Source organism: Danio aesculapii, chromosome 18, assembly GCF_903798145.1.
Source record: "Danio aesculapii chromosome 18, fDanAes4.1, whole genome shotgun sequence".
NCBI classification, from domain to species: Eukaryota; Metazoa; Chordata; class Actinopteri; order Cypriniformes; family Danionidae; genus Danio; species Danio aesculapii.
The window spans coordinates 46,342,407-46,369,654 of NC_079452.1; the positions used below are offsets into that span (position 1 = coordinate 46,342,407).

General features: G+C 37.3%; 1 protein-coding gene across 1 annotated transcript in view; it reads left to right on the plus strand.

Annotated features, from left to right (window-relative positions):
* The window catches only part of smad6b (SMAD family member 6b), a 46,833-nt gene extending 21,589 nt beyond the window's left edge, over window positions 1-25,244 (plus strand). The window contains exon 4 of the mRNA XM_056478484.1: window positions 24,312-25,244. Within this exon, the coding sequence (XP_056334459.1) occupies window positions 24,312-24,853 (542 nt within the window). The 3' untranslated portion in view covers window positions 24,854-25,244. The remainder of the gene's footprint in view (window positions 1-24,311) is intronic.
* Window positions 25,245-27,248: the final 2,004 nt, after the last annotated feature.

Genomic DNA, 27,248 nt, shown 5'->3' on the forward strand with positions numbered 1-27,248 from the left:
AAACTGGTCTTAATTTAGCTTTGTCCAAGTAAAGCTACTCACTCGGGGCGACATCTGTCCAGTCACCAACAATACATCTCAATAAAACCTTATTCTTTATATTTAAGTTTTTTATTGCAAACAGATACAATTCACAACATCTTATAGACATTTTTACAGCAAATACCCCATTAAATTTCCTAATCAGGGTAAGAAAAAAATAAATAAATAAATAAAAATAACATGATAATGACCCGGTATTATAATGGTAATACTAGGTCATTAGAAGAAACAATTACTTAGTTTTTAACCTTGTATAGGTCTAAAATGTCATGCTTAATGATCTTTAAAGGGTCTTAAAAGGTCTTAAATTTGACTTGATGGCTGCATTTACACTGCATGGTTTAAGTGACGCAATTCCGATTTTTTTCTTCCATGTGGCACAGATCGGCTATGGCCCATGAACGTGTAGGGAGGAAAAAATCACATGGATTCCGATTTATTCAAATCAGATTCAGGCCTTGTTCATATGTGGAAATGTATCTGATATGAATCAGATCCGTGTCCTCGTGTTTGCAGTGTAAGCAGGTAGATCGGATTTTCACCTGTCAATGTGAGTCGTGTGTCATTAAAAACCATTTCGAATGACGTCAATTCTGACGCTTTCATTTCGGAACATTTTGGAATGCTTTCATTTCGGAACAGACTTCAGCAGAGCTCCAAACCTTAAATCTTATATACTAGGACAAAACAGCTTTTATATTGTCATGTAGCACAAGTATTCAAGCATGTTAACGAGAGAGAGCGCAATGTTCACCATGTAAACAATAAAGGCTAGACTAAAACTGTTGCATATATCATTTGCATAAAACAAGCCATGGAAATGACGTTAAGATGCCTACTGGTTTAAAAAGGCCTAGATTAAAAGAAGATGGCCAAATGAGAACTTTTCTGTCATAAACAATAGTAAAACAACTTGTCAAAAAGAATAAAAAAAAAATGAAACCCTGCGAACAGATTAAATACTTGAATGGAGAAATTTTCAGTTGTAAGTCAGCGCCCGCTCTTTTTTTTTTTTTTTTAGTTCATTGCGCCTTTTGCCTTGTTCCATGTAAATACAGACAATCGGATACGAGTCACTTTTATGATGCAATATGATGTAAGCGGGTCATCAAAAAAATTGGATACAGCCACAAAATCGGAATTGACCATTAAGATCTGCAGTGTAAATTCAGCCATAGAAACCTGCAGAAACCCTGTAATATAGTCCAGTTATTTATATTTCTGTTTTATATATTTATTTTTGGTTTCATATTTATAATCCGTTATTATAATATTTTATTTTTAGATTAGTTTAGTTTTTAGGACTTTCACAGTGGCATGCTTATTTATCATGCGTCACAGTGTGATCCATCCATTTTTAAAAGGCCTACCTAGAAAGAGCTTGGTTAAAGCATTCAAACCATATGTACAGGTAATCATTTCCTCACTTCCCCCACCCTCGCGCAGTAATGAGTGAGTGATGGAGTCGTGCGGTGCACTCTGGGAAGGCTGGGGCAGCCCATCTCTCTTCTCCCTCCACCCTGCATGCCGCTGCGCCTGCCTGCCTCCTCCAATAGAGCCATTCATTCAACCCAGGCCACGGGGTTAGGGAAACAAATAAAGAGGCAGCCATGCCATTAAAAATGTATGGAATGTCCAACTGTTAGTTTAGTGTTTTAGTGAGCCTCCTCTCAAGGCTGCAGAAGAGGGAACAATACTCCGTTGAGCAACCGTCACCATTAAAGCTTTTGCTTTCGGTGTCAGCTGGCCTGCGCCCAGAGGGGAGCAGGCGAAAAAAGGTGGCATTGCTAGATGCAAAGGCCGTTTTTAGTTTCAACCAGTTTCTGATCCCTAGTAATTATACATTTCCAATGCTGGCATTGGATGGACAAGTGGTGATTTAGGTGGTCTGTTTGATTGCCTAGCTAAAATAAAGTGAAGAATGTTTTCCCCCTTCCTCCCCAGACGAACATTGACAGTTGTGCAGGGACCTATGGCTGTCAGTATTTTTAAAACTGGGAGAGCCAACGCATTCCTCTGGCCTGCAGAATGCACTGTGTGGATTAACTGCAGGGGCCCATGGAGTCCCACATCCTCACTTTAACCTTCATTAAGGCAGGACATAAACTGTGGGATTTCAGGAAAGTACCAACTCACATTATATGAGAAGACTGCATATAGATGTAGATATGACTGCAATGTTCCCCATTTGTTGTAGTATGTGCGCACACTATCCGATTTGTTTGTCAAGCTGTGGCTTGACTTCTCAGGTGAACTCAAATGAACACATAGTACCCTTTGGACCCAAAAATGTTGGCTATTTCAGAAAATGAAGCACGCTTTTACAAGAGAAATGCTGTACCTTGCTGATAATGCACATTTTTTTTGTGCAGAAACATCCCAATTGTTTGTTTTCACATGATGTCATTAATGATGCGTGGAATTCAGATGGAGGGCAGAAAATGGTTCTTCTACATAGGAATCGCTATCAGAACATCAACATTTTTCTGTTTTGTGTTGTTTATAATTGTTTAAATCGGCCAAAATAAGATATGCCGAACAGCTTTTATAGACTTCCAAAAGTTTTTGCTCATAGAAGGGGGAAAGTTCAAGAAACCGGCTGAAAAACTGAAGAAAACAAGGCATGTGATGAACCGTTTTTCAATACATCTATGTGTACAAACTTTTTTTGACCGTGATAATTCGTTTGACAGCACCAATAAAGATTATATGAAGGCCTAACTATGTGTTGAAATATGCAAATGTATATAAAAATCAGATATAAACATCAACATACTTATACTTAATCCAGGACAATATAAATAACGTACCCTGCCATGTAATCGCTGCAATCTAATCTCCATATTGTTTTGCTAAAATCCATGCCCAACACATGTGCTTAATTTCTATTTATATCTCCTTTGAAATATGGTATAAATCACAAAAATACAGACTTTTTAATCTTTGTCTCTCATTCAGTTTTTTACTTCCATCTGAATTTCACGCGTCACCAGAACCACATGATTTAAAACAACCTATATAACTCTGATTCAATTCTGAGATACCCTTACAAGGGGCGACCAACTTTTTAGGCATATGAGAAATTCATCACATCTGAGTTCATCCTGTATATATGAACATGGGATGATGACAAAAGATGCACAACAAAGCTGAAATTTACACGGGTCCAAATTCTGCTCAAAATCGCACTGTGTATGGTCTGCTCAGCCTAAGAGAACACACAGGAGAAACAGTGTGTGGGACATGATGCGGCACTGGTCTTTGAATAATTCCTTCACATTTATTCACCATCTTTAAGCTATTACTTTCAATTTTGTGTTGTCTAGTTACGACATGTGTAATTTTCTGACGTAATGTTATTTTCACACTGGATTCGTTTAGCGTTTTTCGACTTTTTAATGTTAAATTTCTCTGTTTTGTTTTCCTGTTTCTTCCTTCCTTCCTTTCTTTCTTTCCATAAGTTTGGCCAAGCAGTGATGATGTTCTCTTGTTTTAGAAACGGGTGCTACAATCAAAAAGGTTGAAGGCAGTGCACACTTGTCAAGCTAACTCATATTGGCACTGGTGTATTTTTGGATTTTTCCAGAGCTCCACGAGTAGAGTTGTGTTTTTCCCCCTTGAGTTTGAAGCTCAAAATTATGGAAATATTATTCAGACTAACCAAGCTTGGAAATGCATCTGCGTTGTAGGGATTTGAACGCAAGAGGAGATTTTTATTATCATTTTTGTAGTCAAGAAAGTGAATTTGACATATTTGTAGATTTTCAAATACTAGAATGAGTTCTGTATATACATTTGACAGATGTAATGTACAGTTAATTCTTGTTTTATTATCAGTAAAATAATTAAGAGTTAATAATATCACTTATTTAAAGATTTATAATAAAAAACTTTAAAAACTGTTGTTGTAATATATGTTTTGTAATGATTTATGGAAGGCACCCACTAGGGCTGTGCAATTTGGGGAAAATATCTAATTGCGATTTTTATTTTATTTATTTTTTTATTATTTATTTTATTTTATTTTTTTTTATTCATTATTATTATTTTTTTTTTTTCGATTTGATTTGCGACTAAATTTTTTTGTTAAGCTTCAGCTCAATCACACTCCTCATATAGCCACCTGTGGTGCTTTTTTAGGTGCCGGTTTTTGTATTTCCTCATGCTGGCAAGAATTCTGTGACAGCACAAAACAAATGACCTGTTTTTGTTCGGTGTCTGTGACTTTGAAACCAAAATATTCCTATATTACCGACATGCTGTTTTTCTTTGATATTAATTCGTCTATTAATGCTTCTGAACTGGCAGATGCCATCATCCCACTCATTCGTGCTTACCTGTTTGTTTGTTTTTTATTGTGGGCGTTCCTCATAGTTTGGTTGTGCAATTCTGATTGGGCAGAGCGAAAGTGTGCTCACTCAATTGGCTAGTAAGACTGTCACACACAGACAGCAGTCACGCATTTGCTCTGGGTGGGGGAAGTTAAATAATATATTTTCATGTTTCAAATCTTGATTGCAATTCGATTTCGATTAATTGCACAGCCCTAGCACCCACTAAGATCTTTCTTTAGCCCCAATATAATAATGTTAACAATTCTTATAATAATCATCAATATAATCAATTTAAATCTTTATACTTTGCCACTCTTCAAGCCACTAGTTTTATATATATATATATATATATATATATATATATATATATAATATAATAATATTTATAATATAATAATATTTAAGATTTAGTAATGCTTATTAAGATGTATATTTTAATAAGTGCAGGTCAGAATATGTTTATTGTTTATATTTTATTATACATGAATATGTCAGTTATAGTGATTATCTTATCCATATATTGACATTTTATTTTGCAAAAAGTATATATACATGTGAAGTCATAATTATTAGCCCCCCTTTAATTAATTTTTAATTAATTAATTTCCCAAATTATGTGTAACAGAGCAAGGAAATTTTACAGTATGTCTGATAATATTTTTTCTTCTTGAGAAAGTCTTTTTTATTTCGGCTAGAATAAAAGCAGTTTTTAATTTTTAAACACAATTTTTCGGTCAATATTATTAGCCCCTTTAAGCAATTTTTTTCTGATAGTCTACAGAACAAACCAGCGTTATAAAATAACTTGCCTAATTACCCTAACCTGCCTACTTAACCTAATTAACCTAGTTAAGCCTTAAGATTTAACTTTAAGCTGTATAGAAGTGTCTTGAATAATATCTAGTGAAATATTATTTACTGTCATCATGGCAAAGATAAAAGAAATCAGTTATTAGAAATAAGTTATTAAAACTATTATGTTTAGAAATGTGTTGAAAAAAATCTTCTCTTCATTAAACAGAAATTGGGAGAAAAAATAAACAAGGGGGCTAATAATTCAGGAGGGCTAATAATTCTGACTTCAACTGTATATGCAGACACCAAAATAGAACGTCTCATATTTGGCCCTTAATGTGTATATAATACAATATATTATTGAATCACATTAGATAACATCCATTACATCACTATTTCCCAATTCATTTTCCAGTGGCAGTTGTGTCATACGAGTCATTTTTTTTTACTACTACACACTTGACAAAATCATTTCAAACAGTAAATGAGTATTGCAAAACCCTGGTGCCCAAAGAAGAAGCCGTCTGCTTTTCTTAACATTTAAGAGTCCTTGATCCTCACGCTAATGACTGCAAAACAGATAAGACAAGGAGAGATATAGCTAGAGAGACAGACAGAGTCAGGCCTGGCGATCAAACTGCAATCACTCACTCTTTCACTCACTTAGCCGCAGCACATTCTCTAATGTGATTAGTGGTATGACAAAGCACACTGTACCTGTTTTAGCTTGCCCTGTTGGTCAATCTAAGCACAGAACAAAAGACTCCCTCAGAGACACAAAACGGGATTTGTGAGCACTGGAGAGCTAGAGGAGCACTAAGTTGATCCGCTCTAACTGGACATATTTGCTCTGTGTCCAGAGTCTGGTCTCTCTTTCTAAATGCAATTACAGCCCTCAATAGGGAGCTCATGCCATACCTCAGTGGCCCTTAGTGAGGTCTTTGAAAACCCACAGGAAACAATCCTATTCACTTCTGCTTATTGTGGGGCATTTTGTGGAGTTTAGAAGTATTTTGGGTAAACACATCCGCGGGAGTGTATGTTAAAGTGTATGGTATGGTGTGTCTCAGGGCTGTGTCATTGGTGCTTGGCAATTTTAGTCTCGCTGTCTTGTCTTTTTCCCAACCCAGGCTCATTCTAATTACATACCCCTATATAAATAAGGTCCTTTTTTGTAGTTCTTGTTTTTGCAAGGCCGCTGTATACGCTTTTTACGACCTCAAATTTCTCTCACAAGAGCCATATGCGCCTGCTCTTCTCGCTTAAATCCACCAGAGGCCAATGTCAACTGACTGACTGACTGACTGACCCACCCGCCTAAACCCAACCAATAGTGTTTTCAAAAGCACCAATTGACCAGCGCCCATCTAATTCCCTAAACCCAACCGATAGTGTTTTCAAAAGCACACCAGAAAAAGAAAAGTCCTCTGTCCTGATTTTTACCATGTTTTCAGATTTTCCCACATTCTCACCATGTTAATTACATGTCTATTTTATTTTTTGGCTTCTGTTTTTGTCTTACCTGCTTTCTGGAACTTTTCTTCGCCTGACTCGAACTTCCGTCCATATGGAGATAAGCGGTCAACTGGTAAGCGTGAAAAGGTACAGCGTCATATCGCCACCATGGCATTCATTTTAAAGATGAAATCCAGCCATACGTACCTCTGACTACATAATTCGCGATCTCCATAAATGTATATAGGGCTACATTTTCAGAGTAAGCCTGTGTTGCTTTTTCCTAACAGACAGTTTTTTTTAATGTAGGCCTTCCAGAGATGAAATTTTGATAATTTTGATAATATATAATGTAAATACTAATTACAGATTTTTTTTTCATTTTAAAAACACTATAATATTCTTTTTGTGGGGTTTTTCATGGATTTTAGTGATATATTATGTTCAAAATGTCACAGCCAGTTTCTGTTAAAGTGTATGGTATGGCTTGCCTCTAGGCTATGTCTTTGGGGCTTGGCTATATCTGTAAATTTCTTTGTCTGTTTTGCTTTGTCTTTTTATTACCTGACAGCCTTTCCTAATTTAAGATTTCTGGATATGTTTGCTTTTCTTTTGTCTGAAGATTATATTTCAATTTGTTACATTTTTGAAGAAGTTTTAAAGTAGAATCAAATATATAATGTACATTCTAATCATATATTTTACTTTGAAAATCTACAACAAGCAATCCTATTTACTTCTGCATATTGTCGGTTATTTTGGGTGGATTTTAGTGATATTATGAGGTAAAAAGGTCAGGGGGAGTGTCTGTTTAAGTGTTGTATGTCTCAAGGCTATGTCATTGGCACTTGTCTGTTTCATTCTTTTAGTCAACCTTGCTTAGTCTTTTTCCTTCCTGACAACAGTTCCTAATGTAAGCCTTCTTAAACTGGGTAGATTTATTAGCACATGGCAAAAATATTTACTTATTTTTATAATTATTTTTTATAATTTTATTTTATTTTAAATTTTGAACTATATACAACAAAGATCCACCCAAAAGAAAAATAAAATAAAAATCAAAACAGTAATACTGCAATATAAAATAGGTACCAAATCAGGATTGAAAAATATTTGATACAGTCTCTCTCATATTTAACCAAAATTATACAGTTTTCTTACTGGCACCATTTATTTTGGCTGTGGTGTATTTCAAACTAATAATATCCAGTAGGTAGAGCCTCCAAGAAAGATCAGCAGGAGCAGATGGATCCAGCCATATTTTCAAGATAATATAAATTTATTTTTATTGTATTTAATAATTATATTTCACAAAACTCTGTGAATCTGCTCACTTCAGATCACTAGTAAATTAATTGGAATTGTAATGCGGAACTTCAGTACATCATCAACCCCTAGAGCCTTAAACTGTCTCTCCATTCATGCTGACAGGCCTGTTACCTTACAAAGTATTAGAAGTGCTTGCTTGTGCATTTTTAATGGGGAAACATAAACAGTTTGCTTTGTTTTAGAAAGCAGCTGTGTAGCTACCGCACACGTGCATGGCTTCAAGCATTGTGACTGAACGAGAAGGCGAAGACAGCAAGGCTGTCAGGATGCATTGACTTGAGTGTTTATGATCCATTGTGCCGATCAATAGCATGCCATCATCTGAGCTGAGTATGTGTCCATCACCTTGCAGATGAGCTGTATCCAAATACACAGCTTTCGCCTTAAATTAACCTGAGCTCTAGGACTGTCTCAATCGCTGAAACCGTACCTGCTGTGTATCATTCAGCTGCCAGAGCACATCTCACTTTAATGTAGGCCGAATATCTTTCGTGACAGCAATATATTTGCGGTGATCAAACTCTGGTTTTCTGATAAGTTACACTTAATATATCATCATTACATGAATAATGAATGACGTGTATTTTCATTTCTTCATTTCTTGAATAACAATGTGGATGGCATCGGGTTTGGGATAGTTGATGGGATTGTCATTTGGCCTATTTGAGCACTGCTGTGTTGTCAGTAGGTTCATAAAATTTTTTGTTTGTGTTTTATATTGAATAGTGCTGAAAATAGAGCTTTTTGTCTTTAACTATTCATTGAAATTATCAGACTGCCTTGTGATAATCTTGAGCTTAAAAATCATAAATCATTGTATGTGTAACCCACCGGTCATACTGCACCAAACTCGCGCTGAGCTGGGACCATGGCCTCTGTGGTCTGTCACTAGGGCACCTTTAGAGGTTAGAGGAGTGAGGTTCACCTGCATAACACTTCGCTAGCTGGCCTCCATTACACTCACCCCCTTAAACCTCACTCTCATCCCGAATTAGACCCCACGTGTAACCCACTGGTCCTTCTGCACCCAACCCGCTCTGAGCTGGGATCGAACCGGTGATTCTTTGCATGGGAGTCAGTTGTTCTAACAAGGAGTCTAAAGACCATGGCCTCTAGCGTCTGTCACTAGAGGACCTTTAGAGGTCAGAGGAGTGAGGTTTACCTGCATAGCACTTTGCTAGCTGACCTTCGTTGCACTCACCATATAAACCTCACAACCATCCCAGATGAGCCCCCAAGTGTAGCCCACCGGTCCTACTGTACCCAACCCGCTCTGAGCTGAGATCAAACCAGTGATTCTTTGCATGGTAGTTGCTTGCTCTAACAAGGAGGCTAAAGAACATGGCCTCTAGTGTCTGTCACTAGAGCACCCCTAGAGGTAAGAGGAGTGAGGTTTACCTGCATAGCACATTGCTAGCTGGCCTTCGTTACACTCTCCCCCCTAAACCTCACTTCCATCCCGGACGAGCCCCGAGGTGTAACCCTCCAGTCCTTCTGCACTGAGCTGGGATCGAACTGGTGATTTTTTTTTGCATGGTAGTCAGTTGCTCTAACTAGAAGGCTAAAGATTATGTCCTCTAATGTCTGTCGCTAAAGCACAATGAGGTCAGAGGAGTGAGATTTACCTGCATAGCACTTCACTAGCTGGCCTCCGTTACACTATACGAAGAGTTATTTCACAATAATTTTTACTATGAAACTATATGTAAAATATAGATGTTACACACTATAATAATAGCAGTACATTAAACAAAAAAATTGTATCAGCTACGTAAGAATTGTTTTATTGTATTGTATTTTTTTGTTTTGATCTACAGAAAATATTAGGCAATCCATGGTGTTTGGCGGATGGTTAGTGGCTAAAAGTTCTGCCAACTAGAATGCGCACGTATTTCCTTCAGATAAAAGTAATAAGTGAAAGATTTCATAGTTAATCGCATCTTTATGGTTCAAGTAATGGATATTTTCATGGCTTCTTAGATACCATGCCGAATCACATTTAATCTGAATTACTGCCGAATTTGGCATTTGGTAAACATTGTCATCGAAAGACAAACCATTACTCAATCACCTGTAGCCCTATGGAAGCAGTAGTAGTAGTAGTAGTAATTTGAAATTAAAAATAAATATCACAATATATTGTCTGTTATTTTTTGCAATAAAGATAAAATTGACAATAATTCATTTGTATCAACTAACAAAAGTAGCGTATCAACACTCATGTAATGTAAAAGCTATGCTGTAATCTAAAAGATCTAAAATAAAGATACAAATGGTTAAACCACATGATTGTAGCAATATAAGTGTCCTTCAAGCCATCCTTGGTATTTTATATAAGCAATGTATATTAATAACTGAAAAATCTTTATCACTGAATAGAAATAGTATGATTTCTTACTCTTTCTGTGTTATGAAACCACATTTGGACACTAAAAGATTAATTTCATACACTGATGTTATGAAGTGTATATAGAGTAAATGTTTGTCTGTAAATCTCTTTGTAAACAGGCTCATACATTTGTTAAACTATTAGACGTGCTACTGAAGACAAATTTTTATCGTGGTGAAAATGTTTATATTATAGTGCAAATGAATAATATAGTTGTGAACGGGCTGTAGATGTTCTGTATTTATGGAAGGTTATGGACACTGCCCCGTCTGTTCTCATAGTAAAGGAATTCGATTTTTATCCCCCAGTCCTTCTGGCGGGGGCTCACCCGTGGAGATCAGTACACAGATCTGTGGGTCTTCACACCGCTGGACCCGGCTGTGGAAATCGGTGCTGAGACCCAGAGATCTGACCTGGGTCGACCGCATATACTCCTTCATTTGTTGCTCTGGGCTCAGATGGCCCATGTGTTGAAATGTCAACACTAGTGAGTGTTAAGGAATCCAGAGAGGCAGTGGCCGGCAGTGAATCTGACTAACTAAGCTGTGCTTTATATTGCTCTGAGGTGTGAATCTTACGCACATTTAACCAAGTCGTCATTAACACTATTGAGCCATAGCAAAGGGATTAAAATATCCGCTCGCCATCTGCAGCGCAGTAAAATGCTGTTTCTCTGTACTTGAATAGATGCAGAAGAGGCTGAGAAGATTCATTGTCAGTTGTTGACTTGAATATATAAAAATTTATATATATATTTTTTAATTATATTAATAATAAGGGTTGCTGAAATGCACAAGTCATGAAAAATATTAAGGTGTAGTTCTGTTGTTACATGGTTGTGTATTTGCAACATGTTTTTATACAGGAGTATTACGTTAATAAGCTATTTTGATGTACACAATGAATATGCAAATGAGAAATAAAAAAGTTTAAGTAAATATAGTTTATTACATGCTCATACAACAAGTTATTTTGCAGCTAGAGGGTATATATTCACAACAAGCAAAGGTGTAGTTTGATGATGTTGTGATGTGGAATCATGGGAGTTGTCGTCTTCATTATATCTGATGGGATTCAAGAAATCATGTTCACGATTGAACTGAAGTATTAAAGACCTATCTATGATCTCTTGGAAGTAGTAAGCAAAGTAAGGAGCTGATCACATCGAACTTGGTTTTTGCAATGATAAGCATCTTTTTTGAATGATTTACTAACGGCTGCGAGCATTTTGCGTGCTGCTAATGCGCCCTGCTCACATTATGTTTTAAACGCCTGCTGCGCCTCATGTTTTTGCCATTGCACGCTGTGCGCTCACAGTTGAAAAAAACTTTTTTATTCTCCAATCAAATGAAAGCAGAAGCAGAGTTTCCGTTAAGGTGACAGTAGTGTTTGTGTTGTCAAGGAGACTACAGCGAGTTTTGAAGATGGAGGAGAGACTTGTGGTTGCTGTTTTAAGTTATCCGGAGCTGTATGACTTCACAAACCTTGAATATCACAAGAATATTAAATATTAAATTTAGCCATATCGTTATCGGCCTATAAATGCTTTTTTTTAAAGATTATCTTATCGATCCGATGTCTAAATTAGACCGATATCTTTAAGCCGATAAATTACGTAATTGTACAGAACTGCCTGCCTCGCACATGCGTGGGCAGAACTTGTTCAGACTTGTCCAGTGCACTATAATGGATCTCTGCTCACATTGTTTATTTCTTCAAAGTCCGTCCTTTCTTCATGTGGTATTGCTGTGCATTACTAACTCAGTAAGTAACCACATTCCTTATCATTGTAGAAGTGTTTGATTGAGTGTCATTGTGTATTTTGGTTTTAATCACCTCAGGAAAAAATATTACATGTGTACATGTGGCTCTGAACTGTCAAGACACCTCTAAAAAAGGCTTTTTCGGACATTACATATTTGTACATATGTACATTAAATTAACCTCTTTCATTTACATCTTATTTAAAATATATTTAACTTGCTTGTTGATTAAATCCCTTTTTGTTATTTAACCTATTATTTTTATGCACCATTTAAATTGCATGTTAATTTGCTATGAAGAAAAGGAAGTAATTTATTTCTGGTATGTTGATTTATGTGAAATCATCGTCTATATAATCACCTTGCAATTTTGAAATGATAGCTTTTTTGCTTTGAGTATAGACAATTCAGTTCATGAGAGCAGTTCAATCTTTTATGAAGTTTGCTGTATAAAAATATAACATTTTGAAATATTTATAATTATCAGCCTATATATATATATATATATATATATATATATATATATATCTTACATATTGTGCATTTAACAACAGCACATAACTGCAGCTCTACTAAATGAGAACAATTAGATTTCTAAAATTCATGGACTAAGCGCAGACACTGAACACCACTCAAGCCAGGCTCATTATGGATACATACCCCTGTATACATTTCTGGAGAGTGCGAAATATGTTCCATGAAGTACGTTTTTTGCAGTTTTTGATATCGCAAATCCATCAGATGCCACTGTGCATGCTTTTTGATATGTCAAATTTCTCTCATGAGTGCCATTTGTGCTTGCTTTTCTCACATAAATCCACTAGAGGCTGCTGTCAACTTACTGACTGGCTAACCGATCCCACCAACTACCTTCTTCCCTAAACCCAACCGATAGTGTTTTCAAAAACAACCCAGAAAAAGAAAAGCCCCCTGATTTTTACCATGTTTTCAGATCTTTCCTCGTCCTCAACCTGTTATTTACTTGTTTATTTTTATTTTTTTGCCTTTTGTTTTTGTCATACCTGGAACCGTTCGTTTTGTCACTTAAACCCTATCGTCACGATCAACCCCGATCTGAATCTCAAGTCTGCTAATGTACACAGCGAGCCACTAGGCAAACTGGGAACAGCGGAAAAGCTGTCCGTATGGCAGTTAGCGGTCAGCTGGTAGCGCAAAAAGAAACAAAAGCCTCGTCATGCCACCTTGCAGTGTTCGTTGGAAAGACGACATGCAGCCATACTTATCTCTGGCTACATAATTTGTGCTCTCCAGAAATGCATACGGGGTACATATTTACAATGAGCCTGTGTTGACATCTCTGTAAAAAATAAATGCTGGGTTCCACACAATCGATTTGTGTTGGGACAACATGAAGGAATTAAGTTAACTTATTAGATTTTACAAATTTAAGTGGATTGAACATAAAACAATTACTTTGTCCTCAAAAAACTCAAGAATTGTGTTGTTTCAGCTCATTTAAAAAGTTTGAACAAACAGTAAATGTTGTTTTTTGAGTGAAGGCCGAGTCTTTCTTAAGTCCATGTTTTGAGCATCTGTGTTTATGCAAACTATGATTATATACTTTAAAAGGCGAACATGCACACACAAACATTTTACCGCTGCACAGCCCAGCAATAGAAAGCAGCAGCCTGAGAAAATACTCAAAACTCTAAAAATTAATGAAGTGAAGGGAAAGAAAAGGAGAACGGGTCAAAGAGAAAGAAACCCATCTGTGTGAGAGCGCTGCCCCAGTTAGTGCGTCTGGCTGATAAAGCAGTCTTTGATGGCAGAGATAGCGCAGACGCCAGCCTAAATGTGGCCCGTTAGTGTGTTGTAAGTCGCCCTGTAGTGATAGTCGTCTAAAAAATCAGAGCCGTACCAAAGAGGGAGGGGAAGCATGGCGGCAGTTGTTTGTTATGTTTCACTTTCATCGCCCCCCCTCCCTTCTCTCGGTCCGTAATTCCAGCTTCTTCCCTTCTCTGACCCCGGCGAAAAAGAAAAATGCCCAGGCCTGTCAAGAGTGGCGTCAAAAGATGAATTCTGTCCACCATAAAACTTTGTTCTGTTTCTTCTGCTCGCATAAACACTCTCTGTCTTTACCCCCTCCGCCTGTCAGCGCAATGGTACAGTCTAATAGCTGGAGGGAATCTAATCCTTGGCACAGGATAAGAGACTCAGACTCCCCCTTCATTCCCTCTCGCAGTTCAGTTCAATTCAAGAAAGCTTCGCTGCCATGAATGTTAGGATCACATTATTTCCAAAGCAACAGTGTCTCTCTCTCTCTATTTCTCTCTCTCTCTCTCTCTCTCTCTCTCTCTCTCTCTCTCTCTCTCTCTCTCTCTCTCCCGTCTCTTTCCCTCTCTGGTTAAAGGGTCTGGCAGGAGCTTCTGCAGAGGAATGAGTTCATCTTTTCAGAATTCCCTGGATTAGAGGGGATGAAAAAGACAGGGATGTGGGCCTGTAGTTTTGGTGGGAAGAGATGACAAGCTGCTGTTTTTCCTCTTTGCTCTGAAGCTCTATGGACGTGTGTTCAGCCCGAGGCGGTTCTTTTTCTTGCCTTTTTCTCCTCCCTGCGTGGCGCTTTTAAAAGCATTAGTGGATAATCACATAGTATTGCCATTGAAATCAACCCCCCCTTTTGTGTACTTAAGAGTTAATTACCTCCAACTCACCCTAAATGAATTTTTTTGGTGTGGTGTGGAGGGTGGAGTGTGCTTGTGCATGTGTGTGTGCTGATTCTCCCAATCTCTTTTTCAGGCCTTTCTTAGTTTTTCTTCGGTTTGTTCATGTGCAACTGTGAAAAGGTAATCCGAGAGATTGTTTGAAATATAATATGATCAATGTATGGTCCACATTTGTTCATGCATAATTCATATTCCACCATTCCTAAGCCTAAGGTCTAAATACAGCGAAAAACAGAAAAAGGACTGCAGCATGCTGTAATTCATCATTTAGTAAGTTATCATTTAGCACATTTTGTTTTTCACTATTATTAAGTGTTAAACTTGATTATATTTAATATTTATATAGATATTTATATAGATATATAGTAGGGCTAGGCAATTTTTCGGAAAGTAATCAAAATATTCAGAACCTATAATCGATCAAATTTTTCCAGGTCAATTTTTTCGATTACTTCATGTGGAGTCACATAATCCTGCTCTGTAAAGGCTAATTTACACTTCTGCATTAAACACACGCGTATTGTCCTGCGCAGCCTTCGCGTGGCAGCATACCGTGGCACCTCTCAAAAAATGTAACTACACGTCACGACGACGTTTAGCGCAAGCTCTGTGATTGGTCGGTTTGGTAGCGATGACAAGCGGGGGCGGTACTGGGAGCCTCGAGCCCGTTAGAGCATGTTTTTACAGCATCGAGTCCCGTTGTTTTAAAGTCGTTGCACAATTAAAGTTGTTGCACATTCGCCAGTTCCCGCCTCTAAATGAGCTAGTTTTAGCTTCTTGTACATTAAAGCACCATTCAGAAAAAAAACCTGTGAAGAAACTTGACACAAAAATAAATAAATAAATAAATGAAATAATCATTCATTAATGGTAATTTAGTTAAAAATGTTCAATTAATTGAGATTTTGATTTTAGGCCAAATTGCCCATCCCTAATATATAGATATATATGTATTATTTTTTTATATTAAATTTAAAAGCAATAATATTTTGAAATTTGATTGCAATCTTAAAATGCATAGTTTTAAAATAATACTAGTCACATGATCTTTTAAAAATGAATCTAATCTGAACATTATCATTCAAAATTCATTCAACATAGCAGATTTATTTTTAATAAAGTAACCGTCTTTAGGAATGAATCATTGAATCGTTACATTCGTGAATAAAAAAACTGCTTGTTTAATAATTTTCTTGCTTGTGTAATATTTTAGATCTAAATCATATTGATTTAAAATATAGAACAAACCATCTACAGAACAAACCATTGCTATACAATAACTTGCCTAATTACCCTAACCTGCCTAGTTAACCTTATTAACCAAGTTAAGCCTTTAAATGTCACTTTAAGCAGTATAGAAGTGTCTTGAAAAATATCTAGTCAAATATCATCTACTGTCATCAGAACAAAGATAAAATGAATCAGTTATTAGAAATAAGTTATTAAAACTATTATGTTTAGAAATGTGTTGAAAAAAGAAAATACATTTCGACCCAATGTAAAATATTTAATATGCACATCACTGTAACTGCGCATCACTTGAACTGGCGTGTCGTTGCTTGACAACCGTAAGCATCCAAACTCCGCCTAACTTTGTGCCTAATAACACCCCTTAATAATAAGCTGTTTCTCGTCTTGACTTGTCTGAAACACATCCCACTCTGCGTTTTCACATTACTCCACGTTTTCTCATTGCACGTGTAAATAACATAAAACAGTCCTGCCCACTGATAGCCACACATTGTATACAGCGCAATACCGGCCTGTCCAGCGCACTGTTTTCTCCTTTGATGTGAATATGGCTGTCTGGCTTGGGAATGGCCTGAGAATTGCATGTTTACCTTACTGATTGAGTAGCACGTCCACCAGAGCATTATGTACAAGCTCTGAGTTTCAAAGGAAATACCTTTGAGGCTGTCTAGCTGTGCGTGCGTGTGCGTTTTGTTCATTTCCAGCTTTGTAAAAGTGGCTGGTATTTGTCTGAGAGCAAATGGAGACTAAATAAAAGACTTTAGCCTTCTGACAAAGTAACCTTTAGTCTCACGGCCTCCTTAAGCTCTGGCTTTGTAAGTCAACAAGGCCCTTGCTGTTGTTTGATCTCAGCTGCCCATGTTTGCTTTCCCTTGAGCAATTTACTACTCTAATATAATCTTTTCCTTGAGCAACTGTTGCGTTTTCAGACCTTTTTTTGCACCTGTGAGCAGCATGCAGAATGAATTGCTCTTCTGTAAATTGAACAAAAATTTGGTGTAGGAAAATTGTGTAAATTTCACAGAGTAATACAATGAATTGAATTTTTACAAGTAAATACAATTGATTAAACATTGTATTTTGAAGTTGATAGTTTGAATCTACTTAAGGAGCATTATTATAGTAGTGGTGTACAATATTCAGGCTGTATTTTAGGCCTTAAAACATTTTAAATTCACTGAAAGAATGTCTTAGAGGTCTTAAATCATTTTAAATGGGTGTTAATTGTATCATGTCCATGTACATTTATTTATATTTCTTTTATTATAATTTTTAAAACTTCTTTTAAAGAAAATATGTGTTGAAAAATGCTTGTTTTGACAAGTTATTTGAAATGTGGCTAAGAAATATCTTCTTTTTTGTTAGGGCAAGTAAAATATGTTTCCGCTGGCCCAACCAGGTCATTAGAAAAAATCTATAGCATTTAGCCCTGTTTAAGTCTGAAATTTCATTCATAATGGTCTTAAAAAGTCTTAAATTTGACTTGATGAAACCTGTATAAACCCTGAATATTGACAAAAATGTAAACATACATTTTTTCTATCTGAAGCATTAAATCATTTTTGCGGAGTGTGTTTCTGAGTTGGCACTTTTGATGGTTTAAGCCTATCGTGGATTTAAAATAACCACTGGTTGATGGCTGAAGCCCCTGTTTTAATGAATGAATCATTGTATTATTCACTTAACCAGCTTGTATGAAATGGCTGATTTGTTTATAAATAAAGCAAGTGACTCTCTTAATGAGTGAATCTCTAGCTATGTTTCTAGCACTAGCTATTTTTATGCGCATTTTGGACATGTGCATAAAAAATCGGTTAATGGAAACACCAATATGCGCATACATTTTGAAAATGCACATAACTGAGTAGGATAAATTTTTCATTCGATAAGAAAAGATGTGCATAAACTGCGATGGAAACACTTTTACCGAATAAATTCCAGTATGCACATTAAAAAAAGTCATGTGACTTTGTTATAAGAGATCGTGTGATGATAAAAATCTATGTGAATGGACAATCCAGTGGGCTGAGCACACTGTAAAACATCTGAGATGTTGTTTTGGTCATTCTAAAACGCCTTAACCGTTTCAGTATTAGTGTTACTATATTATTAATTGTCTTCAGTAATTACTGTCAAGAGCGTCTGCGCTCTGCGTCTCATGCCATCAAACACTACAATGCGCTCATTGCGTGTTGGCATCGGCTTCTGAGAAGTAAGTCATTTATTAAATAAAGAAAAGATTGACGCAGCTTCTCCTACTGCAGCAAATTCTGTTTTTACTGTTGATATTTGGTGTCAGTTTATCAGGAAGTGAGGACTTTGTTCTCTTTGACTCATTTGATGGAAAGCTGCTTTATTTGCATGTCTTTTATGTGATATTTCAGTTTGGCGCATAAATTTAATTCACATTTGAGTATGGAAACATAGCTAATGAATAACTGATTCATTGACTAGTAGGTGGTGGCAAGTCCCTGTCTTAAAGGGTGATTAACTGAACAATTAATTTAAATGATTTGTGCAAAATGGCTGATTCATATAGAAACAATGCAAATGACTTTCTTTGTGTATGAATCATTGATGAGTAGGATGTGGCAAGTCTCAGTCTTAATGAGGGATTCACTGTATAATTCATTTAAATGATTCATTCAAAATAGCGTATTTATTTATGAAAAAAAGGAAGTGATCGTCTTAATGAATGAATCATTGAACTGTTCCATTCGTGAATCCGTTTGCATGCTGATATTAAAAACATTTGTCTTGCTTGTGTAGTATTTCAGATCTAAATCATATCAAGCGCATTCTATCAGGATTCATCACACTGAATACTTTTGGTAGATCAAGAAGTGTTTTGTTTGTTTGTTGCAAAGTGATTAAAACACGCAATAATGTAAAAAAAATCGTATTTTGCCTATTATAAAATTCGCACCCCCCATCTAATTACCTCTAATAATTAGCGGGTTTTGTTTTAAGTACAAACCAACTTTTACCCAACACATGGGCATCAATGCAGATTGTTTGTGAATTTTTTTGCTCATACACATTTAGCTGTTTGTTCAAACTAATTATTAAATTATTCTAAAATAAATTACTTGATTTAAAAGTTTTTTAAGGGACAACTTAATTATTTTATGTTCAATCCACTTAAATGTGTTAAAACTATGAAATTAGCTAAATCGATTTGTGTTGGGAAACATGAAAAATGGTGTGGCATTTTTTACAGTGTATCATCTTTAGTCTAGAAACTGGTCAGACGTCAACCCGAAGCCGCTGACAGCGTGTGTCTCCAAAGAGATTGACACTGGTGGAGACGGTTTTGAGAATATAATAACAATAATAACACACACTACCTATCTAATGGGTAAACGGAGCTGTTGAAAGGTGCTGGGGTTAAATGAACGCAGAGCGGCGTAATTGCTCCCAGCTTTTGTCTTCCACCCCGTCCGCACCAAAAAAACACTGTAGGGAGAACACAGTTAGCACTTAGTCTGGCATTATTATCTCTCCTCCAAGTGATGGGCCCAAAGCGCTTAAGTGTTGTTAACTAAACCGTTGCTGAGTCATTAAGGTACATGAGTTTAGATGTCCACCGCCTTTGAACTAACACCTACTCACTGCAGTTGATAGCCTAAATGAGGTTTATTATGCTAAAGTAGCGTCATTGGCTGGGATTATAGCCGCGCTGCCGTCCGTCTGTCTGTCTTCGGTCTTAGTAAGGCTGTATTTGCAGCTCTGGCGGCTTGTCAGAGGCTCTTCACTGACTCATGACTGAGGCCTCCAGGGAAGGGGAGACAGGAACTCTGTATCCTGCTTGTTGTGGCGCTTGCTGATGTGCATTTTCCAGCTTCTACCTGAGCACAAGCACGCACACACACAAACACGCTGCAAACGCTGTGCTCATTTCATGTGAAAATGCTGGATTTGATTCAGAAAATGAAGCACACAGGTGAATGACCTGTCGAAGGGGAGGAGGATGATAGATGTTGTAAATTATGAGTATTTACTGTAGAATTTTTTTAGAAAGATGTTTTTTAGCCTGTATAAGCTGCAGTGCATCAGTATTTCTTTTTAGTTTATGTTGTTTACTGTTAGTGTATTGGATAAATATGATAGAAAATGTATTATTAATTATCAAACCTGTTTTTAAAAACTTAAACGACTACTTTAGACACATAAATCTGCATTTGTATATACTTGTGTATAAAGAAAATGTTTGTACAATGAAAAGCTTTGTATATTTGTAGAAATTTAGAAATGTAGTGTATAGAGATATGGATATTTTTCAAGAAAAAAGCATAATATATATATATATATATATATATATATATATATATATATATATATATATATATATATATATATATATATATATATATATATATATATATATATATATATGCATGTTTTAAGTAAAAATACAATATAATGTGAAAATATATTGTAAATTTGTATAGTTAATGTTAGATTATATATTTAGTAACATTAGCAAACATTGCACAGTACATTTATTACAGTAATTATTCATGTTTGTTAATGTTAGTTAATGAAAATATAGTTGTTCATCCTTAATTCATTCAACTAGGTGTGTCTGGAAGGCAAGAGCGCGTCACGCTGCTTGTGCGCGCAAGCCACACAGCTCCATTGGAAACAATCAACTTGCGCGAACTCTAGACAAGACACAACATGCGTACACCACTTAAAGCCCACCCTCATTTGAAATCTCCAGTTGATCTTCTTGCACAGACATGGTGGATTCACCTGATTTGTTGACAAATGGGATGCGGATCTATTCCTTGGCAGTTCGTCGGTCCTTCACTGGGCCTTTTCCCCATCACAAAGAAACTTCCCAAAGATGTCTGTTTCTTACTCATTTTGCTAGCTTGTGGGTTAAATTTTGGGCCTTAAGTGACAGAGATGTAACCGAGAGAATAGTCATTTTTCAAAATAAAAGATTTTTCAATAAAAAGATCATTCAGACTCAGATAATAAATAAAACGGAAATATTTCATGATTTCTTGTGCAGCCCAGTAATAATTGATACGTGGTACCAGTCCGCTGCCCGGTGGTTGAGGACCACTGCTTTAAATGATGCATGCTAACCCTACCAGTTCAGTTATAAAATATTCAAAATTTAAAAAAAAGTTTAGTTTTAGCTTAAAATATTTTATTTGTTTGTTGTTTATTTAAATTTAAAAAGTATATTTTTATTGGTTTAAGATACCTACCAGGTTTAGACACTTTACCTGAAAAGAATGCTTTCATGATTAAAAAAAAAGCTGTCTTAATGTCATTATCGACCGATTAAATCAGATTTGATTTTAAAAACCAATTCTTGTGTAGCTTATCATGGAACAACGTCTCTATATAGTAAACTCTGTCCATCTAAACACATGTGCTGGAGGTTTACTAGAACCGGCTTTACTGACAACATGCGCATGAAAATCGCCCAACCCTACAAACAACCATGTTCCAAAACTATCTTAAGCAGAGCTTTCTAGCCAGGATTAAAACGGAAGAGTAAATCTAACAAACAAAGAGATGGCACTGATTGGTTTTGCGTTCTGAGAATTTAATGAGTTTGCCCGATCTGTTCTCTTCCTTCCCCGTCTCCTTTCCCACTAACACACACTCACACGGCATCGCTGAGACGAGAACAGCCAAAACACACACTCCTCTCTCAAACACAAACATTGGCTGATGTTCTCTTCAGCTCTAATACACTTAAAACACATGAACACACACGCACAACACCCTCAGGAAAACGGCCGGTCTCTGGGCTGAGCATTGTTCGCTCCCAAGCTAAACATTAAATAGATTATTAACCTTTAATCTTTGCACCTCTGTTTAAACCCACAGAACAGCCAGCGCAGACTCAACCACCCCTGTTCTGTGTCTCTTTCCCCTCTCGCTCATGTTAAAAATGGGGGGCATTAATCAAACCGCGGCATATGTAGAAGTATACAGCAATGTGAACCTTCCTGCTGCATTGTTTCTGTTCTGCATCTCATTGATTTAGGTAGAAGTTCAAATTCAGCGCTCATTAGGCTGCATAGCTGGAAGCAAGTCCTCCTGTATTGTTTCTGTTGACTTAACATGGAGCTAATGACTACATAGCGTGGATACTTGATGGAAAAAAGGAGGTGTTTTTGGATGTAAGTGCATTGGTTTTATTAGACTTGCTTGCAGAAAAAAACACCTTGCAAGCTTAAAGAGGATGTAAGGAATTTGGTAATGTTAACATGCAGGGGCCCAGTGTGAGGGACCATTTCAGTGGAGAAGTGTTTAAAGTTGGTCCTGATTCCACCACATGTACAAACAGCATTCTTTAAATGGACAGCAGATTTCATATATTGAATTTCGATGTATTTTGTTGGCTTTTCTTTGTGTGGTTGCATTGATTGTCTTAGTTTTTTTAGGTTTCTATAAAATTTTTGTAGTTTCAAAATTGTTTATTGTTATTTGGATGTGAGGTTTGAGGAATTTATACACCTGTTCTTTATACAACGACAAAATATATTCATTTTAATTAGTTACCTGGAACCAAATTACACAATATTTTGTCTGTTATTAGGGTTGGGTCGATAAACGATGCCATCGTCCAATGTCATGGACTGCTGCGTTTACTGAAGCTCCAGCAGTCAGTGGGTGCTTTGAGCACCAAAACCCCTGAGAGCAGTGCACATCGGACAGTTTATCAAGGATGTATCGCTGGATCGCGTCTCACTATAGTTGTTAAACGTGATATTTAATTAATCTTGTCTCTATCTAACGACTCTTCGGTCTTTTGAATCTATCAGGTAACGTGTCACAGCATCAGTACACTGCTTCGATCCTTCGTTTTCACGCTTGTACGTAGTAATTTTAGCGAAAACCTCAGATACTGTTGGAATTCAGTGACAGAATTCCTTGCTACTGTCATATTACTTCTTATTCATATATTTATTTTATTATTCATATTATTAAGTGCTAACTAATATAAAGCATTACATCTGTGATTGTTATGGTGCATTTCTGTGGTGTTTTTGGAGCTTCACTGTCTTGCTCATTGTAAACTGTTGTTATATACTGTAGAGAAGCAATGGATAAAGTTTCTTAAAATTATCTTATCGTGTTCCATCATAAATCTAATGGCATGCAGGTTTGGTTTGGCATGACGTTGAGTAAATGATGACAGAAGGCTAATTTTGTGGTTAGCTATTTCCTGAATGACCCGGGACTTTCTTCGACCCTGAGAGTCACAAGCAAACGTGAAGGAGCCATAGACCCTGGCTCTTGCAATCTCCCTGCCAATAGCCTCTCAGGAGCAAATTAATGGCATCAGTCAGCGTGCACGTTAATCTGAGCTGATAGCGTGAAGCCTGGGGGGTCAGGAGGTCAAAGGCTTGCACTAAGTTGTCAGGGAGCTGAAAGCTGTCCCCAGGCCCACAGCAGGAGGAGACGCTCCCTCTCCACCCAAACCATCGCCACCATCACCCACCCACAGGAATGTGGAGGAGAATGGAGACGGGGGAGGGAGCTGTCGCCGGATATGAGCTCATGGCTTTTACATATCCCCCCCTTCCACAAATACTTTCTCCCCGGATCAAGACATGAACGCAATACGTGGCACTAGAAAAAGTAGTGATTTAAAGGGATAATTCACCCAAGAAATATATTCTGTCATTATTTACTCACCCACAAGTGGTTCAAAACCTTTATAAGTTTCTTTATTTTGCTGAACACAAAATAAGATGTTTTGAAGAATGTTGGAAACCTGTAACCATTGACATCCATAGTATTTGTTTTCAACTTTCTGCAAAATATCTTCTTTTGTTTTCAGCAAAATAAAGAAGCCTATAAAGGTTTGCAACCACTTGAGGGAGAGTAAATAGTGACTACATTGTCGTTTTTGGGTGAGCTGTCTCTTTAAGTGTGTGTGTGTGTGTGTGCCTGAGACACAGTCAGGGTCTTTGGAAGCTCATGTATGAGACATGAAAGTAAAAACGATCATTTTGATTTAGTTTTTGGTTGTTTTGCTTCATTTCTGGAGCATATACACTTGATTTGAACAGTTTTTTTCAAGGTCATAATATTTCTTGCGCTCATTCTATCCATTTCTCAGCATTTCAGTGTGTTAGTAAATAATTGAATGAACTACGTTTTGAAGTAGTGCCCTCTTGAGGCCGCACATAACAGTGCAGCCTTCAACTCCACATAACAAACCATCTCTCTGTCTATTTCAGTGTTATGGGACAAATGAGTGACAGCTGTGTTCTCTCTCTTCCTGTTTCAGATGCCAGTCTGTCACCTGACGCCCCCAAGCAGAGTCACTGGTGTAACGTGGCGTACTGGGAGCATCGGACACGGGTGGGCCGCCTCTATACGGTGTACCAGCCTGCCGTCAGCATTTTCTATGACCTACCTCAAGGTACGGGCTTCTGCCTCGGCCAGCTGAGCCTGGACCAGCGCAGCAGCACCGTGCAGCGGACGCGCGGCAAGATCGGCTACGGCTTGCTCCTCAGCAAAGAGCCGGATGGAGTCTGGGCTTACAACCGCAGCCAGCACCCCATCTTCGTCAACTCGCCGACCCTGGACGTCCCAGGGAGCCGTAGCCTCGTGGTGCGCAAGGTGATGCCTGGATACTCCATTAAAGTGTTTGACTACGAACGCTCGTCCATGCTCAGGCAAGGAGCCGAGTCGGAGCTGCTAGACGGACCCTATGACCCGAACAGTGTGCGCATCAGTTTCGCGAAGGGCTGGGGCCCTTGTTACTCCCGCCAGTTCATCACTTCGTGCCCCTGCTGGCTAGAGATTCTCCTCAACAACCACAGATAACACATGGATACACACATGGACTCGCTCATGCCGAGAGACTCCACAAACTATCCCAAATATCATCTACTTAGATTTAATATAAAGTTTTATATATTATAAGAAATATATATTATACTTGTAAATACTGGAGTCATTTTTACGATGTAATTATTTATGTATGGTGCAATGTGTACATGGACAAGAGGAAAAAAAACGGGAAATGCACTTTGGCTTATATATTATATATATAAATATCTATAAAGATAAAGAATCTTTCAATACCAATTTGAAAAATTATACAGCAAAAATAGGAAGAGCCTGGTTTTGGTGTATAGTTTTCATATACTATTAATATCCAGATGAAAAGCTAACACCATTCACACATTGATAATAAAGTATTCGCATAATACTGCTTTGCCTTTTTGTCCCTCGCTTACTTTACTCATTTATAATAATGGTTGATCCTAATGATTCCTTTACATTTTAGATGATGGAGAATGGTGAGCAGCACAGTTCGATGTGTGTATGGGTGTTTTCCAATACTGGGTTGCGGCTGGAAGGGCATCTGCTGCGTAAAACATATGTTGGAATAGTTGGCGGTTCATTTCTCTGTGGTGATCCTCTATAAATAGAGACTAAAGGCTGGTTAATACTTCTGTGTTGAGTGATCGGCGTGACCTATGGCGCATGCCTCTAGATGTCCTCGCTGCAGTCTGTAACCACTATGGCATACTGGACAAGGTCCACTACGTAGTGGACCTTGTACTGCTCACTGTGATAGTTGAGTTTAGGGGAGAGGGAGGTGTAGGCGATCATCTATTATGTAGTTGAGCTGGTCCAGTACATCATCAAGCTGGACAGCGAGGACTGTCTTGCATGCCTTGCGCCTCGCCGTGCATTTAGACTATTGCGTGCTATTTGTGTTGCTCTGCAATAACACTTTCGAAACGCTAGCTGGCGGTAGGTTTTGTTGTGTTCCTCTGTTTTGAGTTTCTTCGTGGGTGTTTTTATGAACACTACTTTAATGTACAAATAACTAAAACTTGCTCATTCAGAGGCAGGAACCGGAGGACGTGCAATTTTAATCATAAGGTAAACACAAAACAAAAGTTTCCATCCAGAGCCCCTTCACAGGACTCGACACTTGTGAACACATGCTCCATATGGCTCACGGCTCTCAGCACTACCCCATACTCATCACAGCTACCAAGCCGACCAATCACAGAGCTTGCAATATGCGATGTTGCAACGTGCAGTTACAAGTTCGTAGGTGCGCATCAGCGTTAGCCATGGCGACGGCTATGCGACTGCACGGAGGCTGCGTCGGACCATACGTGTACGCTTGATGCAGAAGTACAAATCAGCCTTAAGCCGAAGGAAAATGAATGATGGAGTATAAATACTTAAAAGTGAACACAAAAGATGATAACGGTAAATAATAGCGACTTTATTTTTTTACAGGGTTTCCTTTTTGGGTGTAATATATATAAAAATATTGTGTAAGGTTTTCATAGGCATGCCATTTCAGTGGACTTTTCAAAGAAGATTCTGTGTATGTGGATGACTGTGTGCGCACTGTAAAAAAAATCTGTAAAATTTACGGCAAAAATACGGCAGCTGTGGTTGCCATAAATACGTCATTATTAACAAATTTTCTTTATTTTACAGTATTTTATTGATTTATAGTGTTATACATCAGGAATTTGAAGTACTAACGCTACACATCATACCTTTGCTACACAGACAAAAACACAACCGTAAGCAGGTGGTGATGAGAAAGTCATATAATGAACTAATCTCATCACAAACATTTCCCACAAGCAGAGAGACATACTAATATATAGAAGACGCTCAGTGTCATTCTACTACTAAACACCAGTATGGTAACACATAATAAAATTATTGCAATAAGCATTATTTATCAAAATGAGATGTAACAAAACTGTGCATAACATAAAAGATGTAACATAAAAAAGTGCATAGCTCAAGTACAAAAACTAAAAAGTACCATTGGAATGTCGACAAAACGGCATCAAAAATTTTGTATCACACAGGGAATTCTGGGAAAGTACATTTATGGTTAATAAGTATGTATTAAGGAAACTTACTGTTAAACCAACACAATCTCACAGCAATTCGAAACATTTTGATTTCGTGGCTAATTCATATGAGTTTATTCGATATCATTCATATAATTTAGTTTGATTTGCTCATCCCCCACGACGGCTGGATTTAGGGGCGGGGTTGGGTGCCAAAATTTAACATTTTCATACCACTGAAGTCACACATATTCGTACGAATTAGACACTAAACTGACAAAATGTAAAATAGTTGCGTTTTCTCGTGAGATCAGGCTGGTTAAACAGGTTATGGATTTTTACCCATTGAAATTAATGTAATTTTTTACAGTGTGTGT